This window comes from Ctenopharyngodon idella, chromosome 13 (genome assembly GCF_019924925.1).
Source record: "Ctenopharyngodon idella isolate HZGC_01 chromosome 13, HZGC01, whole genome shotgun sequence".
In the NCBI taxonomy this organism is placed as follows: Eukaryota; Metazoa; Chordata; class Actinopteri; order Cypriniformes; family Xenocyprididae; genus Ctenopharyngodon; species Ctenopharyngodon idella.
In genome coordinates this window covers 34,014,544-34,036,382 of record NC_067232.1, presented here as the reverse complement: position 1 = coordinate 34,036,382, position 21,839 = coordinate 34,014,544, and the positions used below count along the sequence as shown (strand labels likewise).

General features: G+C 36.8%; 2 protein-coding genes across 3 annotated transcripts; one reads left to right on the top strand and one right to left on the bottom strand.

Annotated features, from left to right (window-relative positions):
* On the bottom strand, positions 1–8,943 carry yipf3 (Yip1 domain family, member 3). The gene is made up of 9 exons (XM_051917031.1): positions 8,673–8,943; positions 7,925–8,134; positions 6,985–7,091; positions 6,842–6,887; positions 4,863–4,955; positions 4,616–4,747; positions 4,392–4,505; positions 4,179–4,302; positions 1–964 (listed from the first exon to the last, which is right to left on the bottom strand). Exons 1-9 carry the CDS (start codon positions 8,742–8,744, stop codon positions 834–836), a joined length of 1,029 nt encoding a protein of 342 aa, XP_051772991.1. The 5' UTR covers positions 8,745–8,943; the 3' UTR covers positions 1–833.
* An 844-nt stretch (positions 8,944–9,787) lies between these two features.
* ncoa4 (nuclear receptor coactivator 4) lies at positions 9,788–21,821 on the top strand. Of its 2 annotated transcripts, none has more exons than XM_051917020.1 (10): positions 9,788–9,955; positions 14,196–14,322; positions 15,057–15,197; positions 15,426–15,514; positions 15,703–15,811; positions 16,310–16,381; positions 16,473–16,604; positions 17,385–18,341; positions 20,412–20,504; positions 20,596–21,821. In XM_051917020.1, exons 2-10 carry the CDS (start codon positions 14,197–14,199, stop codon positions 20,599–20,601), a joined length of 1,725 nt encoding a protein of 574 aa, XP_051772980.1. In that variant the 5' UTR covers positions 9,788–9,955; position 14,196; the 3' UTR covers positions 20,602–21,821. The 2 variants fall into 2 exon arrangements, with proteins under 2 accessions (XP_051772980.1, XP_051772979.1); XM_051917019.1 differs by lacking the exon at positions 9,788–9,955 and adding an exon at positions 10,986–11,253.
* The last annotated feature ends 18 nt before the right edge of the window (positions 21,822–21,839 follow it).

Genomic DNA, 21,839 nt, shown 5'->3' with positions numbered 1-21,839 from the left:
TAAGGACAACAGCATTTCTTTATTTTCTCTTTACAAGGACCCTTTAAATAAGCTCACAAGTAAAAGACAACATAATGAGAGAGCACAGAAAACCCTCACACCCAACCACAGCTTTAATAGCAGGAATCAGACTGCAACACAATGGCTGGTTAAATATGGATCAGGAAAAAAAGATTGAATGCACCATAACAACCTTTCTCATCTTCAAATAAAATATCATTTCTTTTCTGTATCTATACACTTTGCCTTCCGATCAAGACAGACTTCTTTACTGAGTCTTGAAGAAGACTGTTCTTTTCAACTGTGAAAACATCTAAAAAAAAAAAAAAAAGTTATGCAACAAGATCTAAAAACAGAAGTGTTGTGTGATGTCATTAGCTGTCCCAGTAATTGACAGTGCACTCTTAACGAGCACAAACATACAGCTGCATTTAATGACAGCAGGGTTTTACAAAACATTGTGAAGAATAACCTCAGTTATTAGTATCGGCATCCTTAAGGAATCCACACATAATCTGAATAAACCAAACCATTCGAACATTAGCAGATCATAGGTACTGTAACTCTTAGCAACAAAAATGATTAAGACAAGCATACAGTGAATGGGATAGTGTGCCAAAACTGGTGTCTCCTATTAATGAGCCAAAATGAAGTGAAGCCATCTTGACCTAAAAGCATCCTTTTGGGTCCGTTTGATGGCGTCAAGAACAATATATGAGATACAAACTGAGCTCAGACCTAAGGTGCGCCCCATGATTTTGTTTTGCCCCGACCCTATATATGTATACCAGCCTCACTGGACTGTGCGACCAACCCAGAAGCCCAATATATGATCACTGTGACTGTACAAGTGCAGCTATTGACTTGATTGTTGCATTCACAACAGCGTTTGCAACAACGGGGACATCTCTGGCCACTCTCTGGATGGGTGGAAAGTTGGGTCCTTCCAAGGTATCCAGAATACCTGCAAACAGGAAAACACAATAATGACAAAACCGCAATAAGGCCTGTAAAGACCGTGACAGTGAGCCGACGTCAAAGAACTAGCAGTGACGAATGGCGATTGTGCTGTTTGATGGATTAAAGCACTTAATGTAATTTTCCCATTTTCCATGACCTTTAATATAAAGTGAGAACTATTTATGTAATAACCAATTAATTTCTTTACTACGAGCTAATTAAACAATAATAATTGTGTTAATTAGAGTGACAATGAATATTTGTGAATGGGCCATTCTACAGAATTGGTGCAAACTACTGTCCCACAACTAAAAAACACATTCAAAAAGCATTAAAGTATTCAAATTTTAGATGTTTACTAAGATCCTTCTATTATCTATTGAATCCCACAATAATATTTAAAATATTACTGTGGGATTCAATTATAAGCTTAATCTATATAAAATAAGCTTAATCTATATAAAATCATCATTTATTGGGTACTTTCAATTGGGAGGTGGCTGTCCCGAACCCCTAAATTTTAACTTGTGAAATTGATATTAAAATAATTTTTGCAATTTTTAAAAATATATATTTTAGATTTTTTTTTTTTTTTAAAGTGAAGTTAAAAAATATTGATTTTATATTATATTTTTACATTTTTAAAGTTCATGTAAAAAATGTGTCACTACCGAAACAGTATGTGTTTTAGTCCATTGGCTGAGTCTGATTTTATCCACACTTCTACATTTTTGATCAGGAAATATTCCTGTGTCCCTCCCTCTCGTATCCTCTCTTTCATAGTAGATAGATACCATCATTTTGAGTTAAATGTGTTCAAAACTCTAAAAATCTGTGTTTTATTTTATGTGTAAAACTGTTCAGAACTGTGCTAGCTAACCATGTGTTGATTAGCATCTTTAAGCTAGGTTCAAAAGTATCTTGTCACTACCGAAACAGTCACAACCGAGATAACATTATTGTTTTTGGGGGTTATTCGATAAAATTTAGTTGTGTGTGTACGACTGTTCAGAACTGTGCTAGATAACCATGTGCTGACGAGCATCTTTGAGCTAGGCTCAAAAGTATCTCAAATTGTCATTACCGAAACAGTCATGACCGAAACATGTCATCATTGTTTTGGTAGTGACAAAAGGGAACACATAATCATTTATTTGGGGGAAATAAACAAAATGTTAGTATGGTTATGCAAATCATTAGTATTTTAATATGTTTTAGTAGTGTTTTAGTATGCGAGTTAAAATTCTGTAGTGTGATGTGGTGTCTACCAAAACATTACTGTCACTATACTGAAAATGTGCAGTCACAACCGAAACATGTGATGCTTTGTCAAAAACAAAGTATAATGAATTATCAACTAAGATGTTATTATAGTGTTTGGTTCAATGTATATTCAAACTAATAAATCCTTAACTTTGAAATCAGTATGATAAACGTAGTCTTTTACAAAGAAAAACTGGTACTACATCAGTGTAATCCGTCAAAATTACGGAAAATATTCTGTTAACGCGACCTCTGGTCTTTGCCGTCTTGACCTCTTTTCTTGCTTTCATCACTTCCATTTTTATTCTATTGCACTGACTTGTTCGATAAACTGAACAGCCAATCAGAGCGATCTCTCTCACAGTTGGCCCCAAAGGCGATTCAACATGCTGAAAGGGGCGAACTACCACCATAGTGAGCCCGATTAGAGCAGACATGTGGAACACACCACAAAAACGAACCCAAAAGGTGCACACAGACAGCCCGATGTTGGCCTGGTGTGTCACGGCCCTAATAACACTGTGAAATCTTGACTGTAAGCACAGTAGCCCGATAGCTTAGGCTTTTGATGGCTTTGTCATCTTTTGACTTTCACACATTTATTAGTTTTTGAGGGGGACTTGGTACTAACAATAAAAGGTAAATCCAGGTTAGACTAGAGCTGGGCAGTAGGACTTAATATAATGTGTGACAGTAGAAATACGAGCAGGATTGCTGTATGTTTTTTACATGAGAGAGCAACAAATAGATGTAGAGTAATACAGATATAAGATTTCGGTCATACTGTTCAGAATTACTGCATGTGCACCATGTTTCAGACAAATTAAAGTTTCACACTGGCCTCATTTTGATGGGCTAAAAATAGAAAAGACCAAAAACACACAGGTGCTTAATTGTCTCTAAAATTAGATTTAAGAGGGAATTTCAATTACTAAAGGTCACAATAAGTCCTTGAAGACATTCTCATGCACCATCTGTTTCATTGTTTTGTTGCTCTACAAGGATAACACACTTATGATACATTATTAATTTATTATAAATTTGTTTTATACATTTATAGACCTTCAGTCAGCAATTCAACACTCCAGTGATGTATTTTAACAGTCCTAGAGTTACTTTTCTTAACCCTGTATAGCCTGACATTTGAAATAACAGTCAAAAATAAATAAATAAATACATCAGGCTTTTATGGCTCATATAGTATATATTGAGAATTTAGAGCACATACGTGAAAAGGAAAAAAACACCTCAAACTGATCAAAAATATGCAATGCAGTTGCATTATATGCCCAAAAAGTTAGATGAAATTCTGATGGCTTGTAAAGTAAATCATTAAATCATTTACAGTAGGCTTTATTTGGTTAACTTAGTATTTTGGACTGAACAACTCTTGCCACAAGGGTGATCATATTGTATATTATTTACTATATACTAACAATGATTTTGTTACAGATTAGTAATATTGCAATTGCATTAATGCAGTTTTCATTTTGACATTGCAATTTCTTAAAGACTGAATCATTACATAATATATATGGCTAGTTCAAAAAGAGAATCAGTTAAAACTGCCATTTCCTGGGTTTGATTCAAAACTTGATTTAGTGATTCCTTTGTATCACCATCACTCAAAAATGCTAGATGTCTCTGCATGCATGCATCAAAAAATGTTTTATATAAAAAATGTGCTGGTAAATATTGCTGTTTATTTACGATGTTTTGCTATATTAGTGCATATGAATAAAAATTATTAAATTGTGTTAATTTAATGGTGAAGAGTGTGGAAAATATGCCTTTTTATTTTTTATTCTAATTATTTTAAGTATTTTTTACTGTGTTTTTGTTTTTCAAAAACATTATTATATAATGTTACATATTAAAATGTATTTTAAACATAAAATACATTGATTTGTTAGCTTTATCGCACAGCTTTACTTGCTCTCAGAATCATGTCTTACCTTCAACCATCTTATGGTAAGCAAAGTGCAGGTAGAGCAGAAAGAGCATGTGAAGAGCAGTCAGTGTGCCACACAGGATGAGGCGAGGAGTCTGACCAACGGTACGGGAGATGAGCACAGCCACCTGAGAGGAAAAGACGAAAGCAAGGAAGGTGACTACAAATCTTATAGTGATACATGCATAATTCTGGCATTCTTTCCTTTTTTCTTTACCATGCGTAGAGTAGAGAGTCCTCCAATCACCAGCCAGAGAATGTAGAAGAGCGAGTGGAAGTGGACATTGTAAGTGATGAAAAGGACCACACAGTGGCCAAAGAGACCATAACCCTGAAAACACAGAGAATAAGAAACACTTCTTAACACATCGTAAACTAAACAGCCCCAGTGTGAATTGGGTATGTCATACACTCTCTTCAGTGGTAATGTGAGCCACTCACTAGCAAAGACAACATCTGCAGCATGGTAATCTGAGCGTTGCACAGGTAAGCAAGGAAATAGATGAAGGAGGACACTCCCAGCCAGTATCCAAAACAGGTTCCAATGGCAGTGCCCATCAGCGTTCCCTCTCTCTGTTTCAACAAACAAACACCAGTCATGAGCGAGAGACTTCTGATGAAGAAAGCATGCATGGAATTTCATTTTGAATGAAATTTCTCACTGACAAATATATGGAACGCTGCTTACAATGACGGTTCCTGATGTCTTCATGCCATGGAGCAGAATAGCCACTAGTGTGAAGACCAGCATCATTGGTCCATACAGCTCTCCTGCAACTTTCTGGGTTTAGAAGGGGAAAAGAAGTACATAATGAAGCAAAAAGAGCTCATAACATCTGCCGTTATAAGTCTGCGCTGTCCTGCCTAGTGGAATGAGTAACACAGTTTCGTCCCACTTTTGGCTTTCCACACAGCTCAAAACTAAATAAAATGTGCTGTGGGACAGTGAGGAAAAGAAATGCAGATATGCAAAACACACAAGTAAATACATTAATATTAATTAACTCTGTAGAGCCTGACAAGAAATAACAGTCAGGAAAATCCATTTTAATTTAAATTAGAACAGTTATACAATCTTTAAACAAAAATATTTTGTTTACAAAAATACTTTATTGTTTTTTAATGTTTATATATGTTTTTTGGTTGAGTATCATATTTGATATTTAAAGGGTTAGTTTAGCCAAAAATGAAAATAATGTCATTTATTACTCACGCTCATGTCGTTCCACACCCGTAAGACCTTCGTTAATCTTCGGAACACAAATTAAGATATTTTTGTTGAAATCCGATGGCTCGGTGAGGCCTGCATAGCCAGCAATGACATTTCCTCTCTCAAGATCCATTAATGTACTAAAAACATATTTAAATCAGTTCATGTGAGTACAGTGGTTCAATATTAATATTATAAAGCGACGAGAATATTTTTGGTGCGGCAAAAAAAAAACAAAATAATGATTTATATAGTGATGGCCGATTTCAAAACACTGCTTCAGGAAGATTCGGAGCGTAATGAATCAGCGTGTCGAATCATGATTCGGATCGTGTGTCAAACCACCAAACTGCTGAAATCACGTGACTTTGGCGCTCCGAACCGCTGATTCGACACGCTGATTCATTATGCTCCGAAGCTTCCTGAAGCAGTGTTTTGAAATCGGCCATCACTATATAAGTCTTTTTTTTGTTTTTTTTGGCGCACCAAAAATATTCTTGTCGCTTTATAATATTAATATTGAACCACTGTACTCACATGAACTGATTTAAATATGTTTTTAGTACATTAATGGATCTTGAGAGGAAATGTCATTGCTGGCTATGGAGGCCTCACTGAGCCATCGGATTTCAACAAAAATATCTTAATTTGCATTCCGAAGTTTAACGAAGGTCTTACGGGTGTGGAACGACATGAGGGTGAGTAATTAATTACATTATTTTCATTTTTGGGTGAACTAACCCTTTAAGACTTTTATGCCGCATATACTATGATATTGGTGAATATGGAGCTCATATTCAAAGATAAAAAAAACACCTCAATTTTATTAAGACGCCCAAACTGAGTAAAAATATGAAATCTGGTGCAATTGCTGATATTTATATGGCCAAAAAGTGAGAAGAAATTCTGATAGCTTGTGATGTAAATCAGTGAGATCTTTATAATAGTATAGAAGACTAAAATTAAATGCATATAAATATCAGTCTCTATATCTCTCTATAATATGTCTTAGTAAGATGATATTTCAATGCTTTTATGATCAAAGCTCTGTAGCTTTTATTTTGGGGGGAAAAACATATATTGCAACGCAATACAATGATGATTGAGAGATGAACAAATAAATGTTCCTCAAAAACCTGACGATCATATTTGATACTCACATTTTAACATGACTTTTCTAAATATGATCTATGGATAATCAAACTATCAGTCAGATGACAGAAGGCATGTAGTAGATTGTGTGCAACAGGTTTTTCAGCAAAGATTTGATCGTAATGATAACACATTATGTTAGAAGCCATAGAAATTTGCATATCAAATAATGATACAGTAGGCTTTATAGGATTAATAATATTAGTCTTTCTCACTCAGGATTACTAAACCCCTGCTCTTATCAATACAATCAAAATTGATTTCTATTGTTTATTGCTTAAGGCTAAAATGATCGAATGCTTTACCTGTGGAAAGTTGATCATTCGGACTGGGATCAAGGATTCGACCAACCTGTGGATTAAGCATTTGGTTAATTGAGTCTGAAGCAGTGGTGAAGCTGCAGTAGATACTGTGAAAGCGCTGCTAGAACGCTTGACACACAGCTCACCTGTTTCTGACTTGAATAGGTTCTACATCAAAGTACGGCCGGAGAATGTCAATATTGGCGTAGAGATTAAAAGCTTTTGAGGCCTGTCGCTTTCCTGCCTGCCATACCTGTGTAGATACAAGTTATATTAGTAACAATCTTTTCTACACAAAACTCGACAGAAATCCAATTAAAATTTCCTGATAATTTACTCACCCCCATGTCATCCAAGATGTTCATGCCTTTCTTTCTTCAGTCGAAAAGAAATTAAGGTTTTTGAGGAAAACATTCCAGGATTTTTCTCCATATAGTGGACTTCACTGGGGTTCAACGGGTTGAAGGTCCAAATGTCAGTTTCAGTGCTGCTTCAAAGGGCTCTACATGATCCCAGACAAGGAATAAGAGTCTTATCTAGAGAAACCATCGGTCATTTTCTAAAAAAAATTAAAAATTTATATACTTTTTAATCACAAATGCTTGTTTTGCACTAGCTCTGCGATACACCATGCATTACGTAATCACGTTAGAAAGGTCACGCGTGACGTAGACGAAAGTACCATGGTAGGGCGAAGGTCTCAAGACGAGCATTTGTGGTTAAAAAGTATATCAATTTTTATTTTATTTTTAAAAAAAATGACAGATCTTTTCACTAGATAAGACTCTTATTCCTCGTCTGGGATCATGTAGAGTCCTTTGAAGCTGCACTGAAACTGACATTTGGACCTTCAACCCATTGAACCCCAGTGAAGTCCACTATATGGAGAAAAATCCTGGAATGTTTTCCTCAAAAACCTTCATTTATTTTCAACTGAAGAAAGAAAGACATAAACATCTCGGATGACATGGGGGTGAGTAAATTATCAGGGAATTTCAATTCTGAAGTGAACTAATCCTTTAAGACAGAAACAGTTTTGTTCAGTATAAATGATCCACATTTGTCAAAGCCCTTCCTCTAGCTCACCTCATCAGCAACCTGTCTGCCCAGCTGTCCCTTCAAGCCTTTCATCCCGAGGAATTCTCCATATTCTCCGTTGTCCTCCTCCGTAGCGGCTGCCTCGGCTGTCACCTCCTCCTCCTCCTTCATACGCTGATGCATCTCCCCCATGTCCTCAAAGCTGGAGCCGGAGGTGTCGTCCATATTCTCCATGTCTACTACTGCCGAGCCACTGCCCTGGGGTCAGTCATGTGAAAGAGAGAAAGTTGTGTCACAAAGACTCAATGCAATTTTGTAAAAATAATTAATTAAGTTTGAGAATGTGATGTAGCATGCAGGGCAGGATTATTTTCGCTTTATTTTTGTATAATTTGCTAAAGTTTTCTGAATACTGCAAATATATAGCAAGTATTAAAGGGGTAGGTAAATGATTGTGGATGCTAAACCGCAATAATAATGGTTTTGGACATGATACAATAATAATAACATGGTTATTTGTACATATGCGTTTCTGAGCATGTAACATGGTAATCATTTATCTCTCCCACTTGTATTACCTATATGTACAGAATTGTTTACATCACAATTTATCTTATTGTATTTGAAGTACACAAATGGTGCATGAATATGGTAATTAATGAGCAAGATACAATAGAAATAAAGATAGTACCACGACAACGGTGAGGTCAGACTAAGCAAACGGCTTGTTTAACAGACAAATCGTGTGTTTTTCATACGTTATGTTACTGTATAATGATGAGTTGAGGTGAATTACCTGGATAATGTTGTCATCAAAACCACCCCATGGTTCCGTGTTCGTGTTTTTGCTTCCTTGTGATGCCGACATTGTTTTGTACAAACTGGTACAAGAATATAAGCAGAATCTTTAGCTGCTAGAGTATCAAGACGTTACTATCTATAGTTTGAGTCTGGTGCTCATTGTAGTTTGATATTAAAAATGGTTTATGTGAATTGTTTTGCCAGCTGTACAGCGCTGGGGCAAAAATGTGACGTGATGACGACGAGTATTCTGACGCTACTTCCTCTAAACGCAGATCAAAACTTCCGGATTTTAACAAGACAGGCTAGTCTTGGAATATTTACATATCAACTTGTATTAAAAATTAATTACATACGTAATTAATGTAATTACGTATTAATAAACACAACGCTTTGCCGTTTTAAAATGTTAACACCGGGAAAGCGTACAATTTTGTCATGTCAAAATAAAAGTCGTGTGACGTGTAGTGTTGCTAAAGAATCTGTTTGAATCATCTTTTCTTTTTTATGTTTTTTTATTTTTTATTTTTTTTATCTAACTTAATTTCTAGGTTGTTTGGAACATTAAAACAAATTGAACGGTATGATGTCGTTATTATTATTATCGTTGTTATTATTATTACTATTGTACAAGATACCATTGATTCCAAAAGTACAGTTTCTTTTTCATTCAACTTTTTATTTTACTTGGAAAATATCACATTCATGTGATGAAAAAGCCAAATTGTGAACAATTTATAAAAGAAATTATATGGCACTTCTTTAAACAATATTTTAAAAAATATATATATATATATATGAGGCACTATGTTACTTTATTTTGTTTACTTGAACGTTGTAATTTTACCCCTGGCATAAACTGATTTGGGTTTTCCCTTACATATATCCAAATGCTTTTGTTTATTTATTTGTTTTCTTATTTGTTATGAGTTGTAGATGTTTGTACGAATTTTGTACATATTTTGTAATTAATAAAAAATGTTGTTTTTTTTTTTTTTTTTTTGATATTGTGAATAAAATGTTGTTTTTTTTTTTTTTTAATCTTACTGAATCTGTGAAATGGCTTTCAATCGCCATTAGATGGTAGCATCGCATTTGAGAACGCAATATCGTAATATCGCGAGATCATGATCTCTCGCGTCATTATCTGAACCTCCTTTGACATTAGCCTCGCAGGTAGCGTAGCAGCGCATGAGAGGACGAGGCACTGCTTTCCCCCCGAAGGCTTTATTATATTAGTAACAGTTCATTTCCTTACGAGGTTACCAGGTGGTGCAGGTATGTATAAATCGAGGCTCTGCAATGACATTTTTTCTTTTTTTCTTTTTAGAAATCGTTTTAACTGTTAGCTAATACGGTGTCGGAATGTTAATCTGGGTTAGAGGGGGTGAGTGCACTAGCTCACCATATTTTGTAACCAATCGAACTTTCTTCTGTGTTTTAATGATCTTAAGCTTATCACCATAACAAGTTTATACGTAATCTGAGAATCGTTTTAATGACATACTATAAAATGCATATTTTTTACGAATTACGAATTGAGTTCACTATCTCCTCAGCGTGAGATACAAAGGGGGTTACAGACGCGCGACCTGTAGGGTATATTTTCAGTGTCCACTTCAGATGTTCAGTCATTGTTTTATTTTGCTCCTTTATATGATTTCATATGATTAAAGTGTACACTTGTTCCGGGCTCTAATGTTGCGTAATTTTCCATTTCAAGCATTTGAATTTCGTCATTGCAAGTAGTGTCTGTTTAGTGAAAGTTAGTGAACAAGTGCAATAAATTAATCATCACGATTACATGTAATTTAGTTATTTAAGCAGCATGAAGATTTGGTTAGGGGTAGGAAAAATTTCACCTACATATGAACGGTGCTTAATTTTTCGGGTTGATTGTTTTTAGTTGGTGGCATACAGATGTTTGCATGTTTTTTGCATATCTTAATTTGGACTGACACTCGTGCTCTATTTGTGTACCGGGAGTAACATTACCAGGTATTAATGTCGTTTTAACGATTACAACATCTCTAGTGAAATAACATGTCGATAAAATAAGATATGGTGTAATAAATATGCCCGTTTATGTCATTGATATTATCACACACTGAACTGTGATAGTGGTTGGTTTGTTCATTCTTAACTAGGGTCAGGTCAGATATCAGCATTTTTTGCAGCAGTCTTATTTTTAAAAGTCAGCATTTAATCCTCCGTTCCGCCTTCCTCTTTTTGGTTCCTCTTAAGACACGAATTGCACCGCCTTTTTTCCAGATATGTGATCTTTGTGTGTTTGGGGGTCGTTTCTTGGAAGTCATTGAGTTCGCTGGATTCTGGTCGAGCCGTCAGTCGCGCGCCCCCGTGAGTGGGCCCCGTGTACGTGCAGAATCAGTCGGCGTGTGTGGAGCCGATAGAGGCAGGCTTCCTACGTATGCGATGACGGCGCTGTGGGCCGAGGAAAGGGGCTCTCAGATAAACCCGAGGACAATTAGACTTTCATCCATTGACAATACGCAAACTAAGCTACACATTTGGATCAAATTGACGGCCGGTGTATATCACTTGATTGACAAGAAGAGGTAGGAACCGAATCAGTGCTTTGAATACATCGAGATTGGAAACGAAATGACTTCTCGTGAACGCGCTCGTCTGTTTATTATAAGTACCCATATGAATATTTATTACTTGCACTAACCAAAAACGTACCATGGTATTACTTTGTTTTGACAGTATGGTAATTCCATGGTATTCTCTGAAATACCATGGTACGTGAATATGGTAATTACAATACCATGATATCACCATCAAATGCTAACATTGACTGTACCTTTGTAGTGATGCAGTACGTTACTCATGTAAATGCACGTTGTGTTTAATTGAAACGCAGGGAGTTATGTCTGTAATTAAAGATATTTGCAAAAGGGCGTTCCTTAGATTAAGTTGTTTTAATTGAGATGTCTAAATATGGTCTTGTTTCCCTTTCCTCTGGTTTAAATGCCATGCATGCAGTCTGAATGGAAGGCTCTAGACTGGCTGTTGTTCTGTCCACTGCATGCTGTGTGCAGATGTTGCTGTTTTTATGTTCCTCAAAGATGTTTGTTTTCTTAATTCTGTTATTGGCTTTTATCACATCTAATGTTTATACTGTTGCACCATCCATCAGTCATTGTTTTTTTTGGATTAAAATAATAGCCGTCTGATCTAAGAAATGCGTCTCGGGATCTGCACTAAACCGCTCTTCCTCTTATTGTTATGGGCGTGTGAACAGTGTTTTACCCCGCTGGGTCACGTTTAGTCTGTTTCTGTTGCACGAATATTTGACAGGTCACGTGTTGCTCTAACTTAGGCAGGCACATCACATTCCTGACACACAGACATTTGCAGGATGTCAGAGAGGCTTTGAGTTCACAGGAAAAAGTAATGCTTCATGAGGTGCATTGTGGGATGTTTTGTATTGAATGCTAGAAGCGTAATATTTTTCTATCTCATTTATTCAAAAAACGTTTAATTAAAATTATAACTTTTTGAAGAAATTCATAAATGGGCAAAATGTTTATTTAGCTGCAAAAACAGTTAAAGTATTTAAGCATAAGCCTTAGGCTGAAAAGATTATTAATGTCGAGTGTAGCCCAACTTTTATTTTTTAGTAAAACAATAAAACATTTTAATTATAGCAGATGAAACATGCATAAAATAATGGACATTAAATAAAAGGAGGTTTGTCAGGCTGATAGCTTGATAAACCTCCTTTCATTTAAAGGATTATTTCACTTATAAAGCTTTGATGTGTCAGTATATTTATTAATATAAGTCTGATTGTGTTCATCAGAAAGAAGAAAGTCATATACACCTAGGATGGCTTGAGGGTGGGTAAATCTTGGGGTAATTTTCATTTTAAGGTGAATTAATCCTTTAATGTCCATTATTGAAGATTATCATTATAGTGATTATCAGCGTTTCTAAGTAAATCAATATAGAACTATAATTCTTTCTCAAGGGATGTTTTTGTTGTTAACCCAAGTTCACAAATATGGGCACCATATACAATTTTAAAATGTAAACTACAAATTTAAGACTTAAAAACTGAAATGCTGTTATGCCATATTTGACCTTATGGTCCGATAAAAAGGCATCAAAAAAGTTCACCCAAAAATGGAAATTGTTGTTCCAAACCTGGTTGACTAGACTTTCTTCTGTGAAATATAGAATATATTTTTTAAAAATGGCACTTAAAAAAAAAAAAAAAAAAAAAAAAAAAAAAAAAAAAAAAATCAGAGTTTGGTTAACATTTTACTAGGGCTGCCCCCGACTAAAGATTTTCCTAGTCGACTATTAGTCGTTCATTTAAGCCATTAGTCGATTAGTCAGGGGAGAAATATTAAACCATAATAATGAGCATTTAAAGGAGACCTATTATGCCCCTTTTTACAAGATGTAAAAGAAGTCTCTGATCCCCCCCCAGAGTGTGTAATATTTGAAATTTTATCTCAAAATACCCCACAGATCATTTTTTATAGCAAGTAAAATGCTACCATTTGGGTGGGAGCAAAAACGCACCATTTTTGTGTGTCCCTTTAAATGCAAATGAGCTGATGCTCCCGGCCCCCTTTCCAGAAGGGGGCGGAGCTTCAAGAGCTCATGCTCTGGCATACCGGCAACAACAAAACAGGACAATCTCACGCACTGAAAATGTCAGAAACTGTTGTCTCCTCATATTATCAGAAGGAGCGCGAGTTTGTCTGAGTTGTCGGGGAGAAGTGAGCTCCGTGTCTTGCTTACAATGAAGCCGTAACACCGGCCCTTGAGAAGATGTGCTTCAATGACATGGAAGTTAAGTTAAACATGCCCTACAGTAAGCGCGGTTCTAATTTTATTTTCCACACTCTGCATGGACACACTTGGATATGCGCCTAATATTAGCACATTTATCTAGCTTTACATTAGAGCGAGCGGAAGGTAAAGAGGCTATTGGCTAATGTTAGGCTTCTACTTGCATGTTTATTAAATGATAACTGTTGTTTGAGGTCGCACATCACTGTTTTGTGGTCATTCTTCACCCTCTCGAAATGTTCCCACAATTTGGATTTTCTGCCCGGCATATTACAGCATAAACCGACTGTGTTAGTGATCTGTCACTGCATGACTTTGGCAATTCCTGTGGATTTTTTTTTTCTGTGATTAACCGACTAATTAAAATTTAGTCGACCAAGCCTCTTCTCGTCCACTAAAGCAGCCCTAAATTTTACCAGCTAATTCTTTCGATGAAATTAGCAAAGTTCAACCAAATATAGTTTTAGAGATTTTAGCAAAAATAGATTTTAAAAACATGATATAGTTTTACCACAAATGTTATCTCAGCATGAAAATAGCCACAGAAGCGGGCATGGCATTAAAAACCAACCAACCAAACAAGCTTAAATGAAACAATTTCAGTTTGTGGGTAAACTATCCTTTTAACCAGTCAGTTGGGAATAGAGAAAAATGCCATTAATTTGACCTGTCGTGTTTGCTTTGTCCGCAGCATGTCAGCCGTGGGGCAGAGAGAGACGGCTGCCCTCAGGCAGTGCATTCAGGCCCGGGCCCAGCTGGAGGAGGCCATCGCTGGGGTCATCAAAGCTGAAGTTCAGCTCAAGAGCAACTCCAGAGAGGTGAGATACAAAATCTTTTGGCCCTGTGTGTGTTTGATGTCATAAAGGGTAAGAGATGAAGTACAGATCTATTTTTATTCTTTTATTTATATACTTAAATCATGCTTGTGTTATTAACGGCTCAGTGTTCCAGTTATAAACATCATTTATCTTTTCTTACCGACTTTTCTAGTGGGTGTGTGAACACTGACTTTTCCAAACATTGTGGCTTATAATGTGCTTTAAGCTCATTAGTGCACAATGAGATAATATTTTCTTGTTTGTGTTATAAACATAAGAAAACATCCATGCATATGACATAATAATTTGTCACCTCAGACACAGTCAATAATTACTACTTAGATGCAGGTAGTCTATAAGGAGAAGGGCTTACTAGACCACAGCTAAACAAGTTCAGAAGTATTAACAGTTGAGAAATTGTCTCAAAAATAGTTCGTAGGCAAGTAAGCTCTGTTGAGAAACCTCATTGGGCTTTCCCATAATCTCTCCAAACAGCTGCATGGTTCAGAGTATAATACTGTTTCTCTGTTTTGGGTGAACAAGGACTTTGTTTCTATTATTGTAGACCTAAGATCATTGCAGGCTGTCCTTCAGCGTCTAGGAGGTGGGGTCGTTTTATCCACCTCTGCAGGAGTTTTAAAAGCTGATCGCTTTCAGATCAAAGGCAGACACGTCAAGACTCGTACCTGCTTGCATTCACATGTGTGTGTGTGCCTCTGTCTGGTTACTCACAGGTGAAGTCTCAGCTGCACAGCTGTATCAGTAGACATTTGGAGATCCTTCGCTCTCGTGAGGTCTGGCTGCTGGAGCAGATTGATCTGGTGGAGCAGCTCAAAGGAGAGACTTTACATCAGCAGCTACAGCAGCTTCATCTGGTGAGTTAGTTTTACTGAGCATCATTTTTTTACTTTAGTATTGACTTGGTACTTAAGTGAAGGTAGTTTTGAGATCCTCTATTACGAAGCAACATTTCTGAGAAATGAAATCTAAATATTGACTCTGAATACTGAAACTCTCATTTAAAGGAGAAGTGAAGCTGTTCTGCTCTAGTTGAGTTACTTTAAAGCTGAAATGACATTTGTTCTCTCATTGATTTCTCACAGCTCAAAGGCCAGTTTGACATCCTCATTCATCAGCTGGAGTATTCGAGTAGTAACAATCTCGCCACCCAGCTCACCAACTGCCTGGAGAAGTAAGACACCGATTGTTGTGTAACTGCTGTAGTGTGCTAAAAGTCTGTTTACATGTCAAGCTAGTCAACCGAGACACTGTATGGGTTTAAATCTCCCATAATCAATGTGAATCTCTGAGGAATGCCTATGTTGATGATAAATGTGTCTTAGATAAAAAGCAGTTTAAAACTATCTTTTGTCATTTCAGGTTATCTTCGCTCAGTCTGACTCCTGAAGAAACCCCAGAGATGAGTTTCCAAGCAGATGCACGCACCTTGCGCCAGGCTATCACATCCTTTGGGACCATTTCCACCCAGGTTTGTGGAATTGCTTATATGCATACTTGGACACCAAGGCATGTTGTTAATATAGATTGATAGCTATAAATGGCAACATATTTTATTTTAAAACAGTGACACAGCATTATGTGGCAAAAGCAAATAGAGCCCATTATAATCCCTGGATGTGGCATGACGGCGACAGTAAACTGATGCCCTGTTCTGTTTCTGATTTACTCCACGCATTTGCATTACTTCTGACAACAGTACAAATGGATTCTGACCTTTTTCTTTGATGCGTTCAGTGTAGACGGCCTAAAGTTGTAGACACGGTGTGAGACTCAAGTGAACATTTTCTGATTGAACATATGGTCCAGTTATTAACGTAGGATCGAAATGTTCATTGACTGTTGACAGGATCACAGTGTAGCGGAGGAAAATAGTTTGTCAAAATACTATGTACTCATACCATTGCTATAAATAGACCTGTGCACCCTTCCACAAAGCACCTGCATTCATAACTCTTCTCTGCTGCAGCTAATCGAGACCTCAGACTCTTTTGCGAGACCATGGCTTCTCCAGGACTGCCCAGTTTCTTGCAAGAAACAGGTTTGTTTTTGATGTTATACTTTGTTAATCTAACTTCCTGCACAGTTTTTTTTTTTGCATACAATGTTAAATACCCATTTTGTTTACTTAGAAAATAGATCCTGAACGGGCCACACCTCTGGCTGAGTGGCTTCTAGGAAACCGTCCAGTAAGCAGCGCTCCTGCAAGACACCACCTCAGCACAAACCTCCAGGACTGGCTGCTTGTTTCCAAGGAATCTCAGGTGAACTGATATATTTAGTTTTGTGTCCTGTGTGAACATGATGGAAAGGCAATGATACTCTGATAAAAGAACAGACCTACTTGTTAAAGGGTTAGTTCACCCAAAAATGAAATTTCTGTCATTAATTACTCACCCTCATGTTGTTCCACACCCGTAAGACCTTCATTCATCTTCGGAACACAAATTAAGATATTTTAGATGAAATCCGAGAGGTTTTTTATCTCCCATGGAAAATGTTTACGTCCGAACGCCGGTTCAATATTGACCGTCGCTGTTCACGTGAGCAGCACGACGCATGCGTGTGATGCTGACGCAGGAGCCGCCTAATACAGAGCTGGCGTTCGGACGTAGAACACGGAAGCGCTGAATGTAAACAGTGTAGGAGAATGACAGGGGAGAGTAGAAATTGTTGAGTAAAATCAATATTTTTTTCTGCACACAAAGTATTCTTGTCGTTTCATAACATTTAAGATTGAACCACTGTAGTCATGTGGACTACTTTAATGATGTATTTACTACTTCTCTAGACCTTGAATAATTACTTTGCTTTCAATGGGGGATAAAAAAAACAACCTTGGATTTCATCAAAAATATGTGGTCTTACAGGTTTGGAACGATATGAGGGTGAATAATTAATGACAGAAATTTCATTTTTGGGTGAACTAACCCTTTAAGAACCGTTGAATTATTCACTTGACTGTAGTCAAAGTGCTACTTTTGTCATATTGATGTTTAGGAAATTGCACACTGAGTTTTTTAAATTTTATTTTCACCATACAGGAAGAGCAACAACTACCTGCCTTTGACTTCCTTAAAGCTTGGGGCCAGCTTCATGACCTGGAGTCATGGCTAATAAAGGAGAAATTGCCTAATCGTGAGCGAACCAGCAGCGGCAGCTCAACCTTCTCGATTGAGATGATTGATGAAAGCGACTTAAATCTGGATGAGGTGGAACTAGAAGACCAGCAGGAAAAAGTGGACGACACTTTTGAGGAGGAAGAACTCAGCAAGTGGCTTGCCAGGCCAAGCACAATCAAGCAAGATAAGACCAGCCAAGTATCAGATGCTGACCGCTTCAATCTGATCATCAAACCCTTCTACGAGAGCTTTTCTAACAGCGATTGGCTCTCAAAGTCTGACTGCAGTTCTTGCTGTGCCACACGCACCACGGCTGTGGAAATCGAGAACCTCGGAAAGCTCAAGTGCCTAAAGACTCCCCCTTCATCCCCTGCCAGCACTCCAAACACCAGCTCCGATCCCATCGAGATGTGGCTTCACAAGACCATCCCTCTTGAGACCACCTGCAAAGCCAATGAGACCTGTGCCAGCTACGCTCAATGTGTCTGTGACGACAACTGTGGAAAAGAGGCCCTCAGTGCTTGGCTCCTCAAGAAAGAGGGTCGAGATAAGAATGGGGTTCCCGTCAATAAGAATGCCACAAACAAAGCCTCCAGCCACCAGCAGCAGAAGGTTCAGGCCATCTTAGAGGCCTGGCTGCACCCAAGCAACAGTGCAAAGTCTCCTGACCTTTCATCCCTCTCTGCCTGGGTGACCCCGCACATCAAAACCTCAGACTCTGAGAGCTCCATCCAGAAGCCTTTGCAGTCGGAGAACTGGCTTCTGCCAGCAAAGAAGCACATTAGCAGTACCACTGAGACGCCAAACAAGCCAGACAGCGAGAACACAAAAGACCTTGAGGAGGACAAATGGCTTTTACGAAAGCGGGCCAATGCACAGGTGAGGCTGATATGTTGTCATAGTCTTCTTACCCTTTTGTCATTCCAAACCCTATTTTTAATGAAACCTGAGAGATTTCTGTCTCTCCATTGAAAGTCTACATGATTAAAACTTTGATGCTTCAAAACTTCATATAAAAATTGTAAAAGTAGTCCATATGAATCAAGCAGAATCAAGTCTTCTGAAGAGACACGATCACTTTATTTGATGAACAGATTTCATTTTACACACATATAATAAACATAACATATTCACATATAAACCAAGGCTGTCAAAATTAGCGCGTTAACGCATGTAATTAATTTTTTCAGTTTAACGCGTTAAAAATATTTAACACAATTAACCTAGCATCTGTTTTTTTTTTTTACAATATACAATATATGATCACACTCTTATTCACGCAAATGCTTTTAAACTATTAAAGCGCCACAAGACAAACGAGAATGTGCTGTTTGTGAATGTCCTGTCATGTGACACACACGATTCGTGCACAGAAAGACACATGCCAGTATCGAGTTCTCTTTCGGACTTGAACAAACATCACACCAAATTATGCAAAAATGCCAGTTTTGTTGTGTATCCTCATTAGAGCAGTCTTAAATGAACTTAAAGAGTTGTTCGGCAGCAGCAGCTCTTAAAGTGACAGCAGCCTAATAAACCAGCTGTCATTAATGTTTATCAAAGAACAAAGAAAATTGCAGCTTTAATAAGGATTAATCTATTATAATTTATGCAGTGAAGACTGTAAAGTGTTTGATAACTTCTGTATATTTTCAGGAAGGCCACAGGTAAATGTGACATTTATCATAATAGGTTTATGTGAAGATTGTTTTAAGTTAACTTAAATTATTTTTTTAAAGCCAAATAAATGTTAAAATTGATACCTTTCAGTTGTACTGTAATGTTGAATATCTATAATTAATGTTTAAATATAGACATCAGTAGCAGTATTAGTATCAGTGATACTGGCCTTCATTCATAAAAACATGCCATTAAACAAATATTTAAAATAAACTGTCTTTAAAGGGTTAGTTCACCCAAAAATGAAAATTCTGTCATTAATTACTCACCCTCATGTCATTCCACACCCATAAGACCTTCGTTCATCTTCAGAACACAAATTAAGATATTTTTGATGAAATCCGATGGCTCAGTGAGGCCTGCATTGACATCAAGATAATTTACACTTTCAGATGCCCAGAAAGCTACTAAAGACATATTTAAAACAGTTCATGTGACTACAGTGATACAACCTTAATGTTATGAAGTGACGAGAATACTTTTTGTGCACCAAAAAAACAAAATAATGACTTTATTCAGCAATAACTAGTGATGGCCGATTTCAAAACACTGCTTCATGAAACTTTGAAGCTTTACAAATCTTTTGTTTCGAATCAGTGGTTCAGAGTGTGTATCAAACTGCCAAAGTCATGTGATTTCAGTAAACGAGGCTTCGTTACGTCATAAGCGTTTAGAAATTTCAATGGTTCACGTGAGTTTGGCAGTTTTATGGGTGTAAAATGACATGAGGGTGAGTAATTAATGACAGAATTTCCATTTTTGGGTGAACTAACCCTTTAAATTGTTTCTACATTAATTTGGAGAGTAACTGAGATTATTACAATATAAAAATATTAACTTCAATGTTTTTAATTGATTAATCGCAGAAATTTCTGTTTAATTACAGAAATTAGCGACATTAATATAAACTAACACATACAAACAGAGCACATCAAATATGGTAAACAGAAGCTCAATCACATTTGCTTGACGCGCAATTGGATTACTGCCTATGAACTTTTTGAAGATTCAAAAGTTTTAGTGGAATAAACTTTCAATAGAGGTACAGAAATGTTTCAGGTTTCATTAAAACTATCTTTATTTGTGCTTCAAAGATGAACAAAAGTATTATGAATTAATAAGAGAATTTTCATTTTGGCGTGAACTTTCCCTTTAAAGAACCATCTTACAATTTCCATCCATAGTATTAGTTTTTGAGAAAATCGGATCTTAAAATTTGGTGATATGCATGCATTCATTCCATCCCATGTTTTCCTGTGGTTTGTCCAGGAAAGGCTTGGCCTACCCACAGTATGTGACCTGTTTTCCTGTATGAAGCTCAGTGGGGACAGAGAAAAGTGGCTTCATCAAACAGCTACACAGGTGAGAAAAAATTATATAAATGTGAGCATTTTTAAAAGTAGAGCTGTTTTTGCGTTCAGAGGAAGTAAAACCATTTTCTCTTCTTTTACAGATATGAAGGCAACATCCAGTGGGTTTTTGAGATTTACTCTAGCGCTATTTAACCGCTGATTATTGCACAATATTTTTCTTCCGTGCTCTTTAGGGATTCTCTCTCTGTAATCTTCTGGAGATTGAAAGGGTGATGTGGACTAAAGGCCCTGTCGAGGAGCCAAGGCTTTTGGTACACCATCACTTGAGGGAGTGTTTATGCTGGGGAATTACTGTGTTTTTGGCTTAATACAGTTTAATTCCAGTAATGTGGAGGAGACCAATGTGTTTATTATAATTCAGTAATGTGATTCAAAAATCACAAGGAAATGGACCAGATTGGTGCATACAAAACAAATATATTTTTATTTTTTTCCCCATGGGGGCATATTGGGAGGGGGGACTTGGGAAGAACTTAAATAAATCTATATTAATTTTATTCACGCACAGTTACAGCTTCATGTTTCAAATCTTAACAAACCTGCACATTTGGAGGAAAACATGCTCTAAAAACAGAATGATCTCCATCGCTTCTTGGAGTATATATTTATATAGAATTTTACTATTTCTTTTCAAGTATGGAATGAGCATCCCTTGCTGTTCACATTACTTTATTATTTGTAATGATTATATTATACACTTCTGTGGCATACCAATCTCATATGCCAGTTAAACATAGCAAAACTTCCGTTATTGTAACCTCATAACATTCAGACAACTCGTGCCTGACATGGAATGTGTAGCAGTGCTTGCTGTCAGTCCATCTCATTGTATGTAGGGAAAACAATTCATAAAAGTTTGCCGTTTCTGTTGCGTCATGGGCTACAGCAGTCAGCGTTTGATGTGTGGTCTTTAAACTCAACCTTTGCTAAATGTTTACCATAGAATCACTTTAGCTCTTTTTAAATTGGATCTATCATATTATAATCACTGATACGGCTTTATGTCTATGCTGTGAAACACCCTGTCAACATATAAAACAAGAATTATACTTTGCACACACAGAGCAAAGACTACAGGTGAATTTAAAGCTGGTGCAAAAATTAAACCGTACTAATCTTTCACTTAGTAATGGACCAAAGACTTGGTACAGAAACATTAACAATGCAAAAATCGTTGTCATCATGTGCCAGTGTTTGGATTACAGTATTTCACATGTACACTTATATGTAGGTTAATATAAAATATTGCTTTCATGACCTCTGCTTTGATCACTGTCACCTGAATAAATAAAAAGACATAAATGTGTTTAATGTCGTAAAGTGA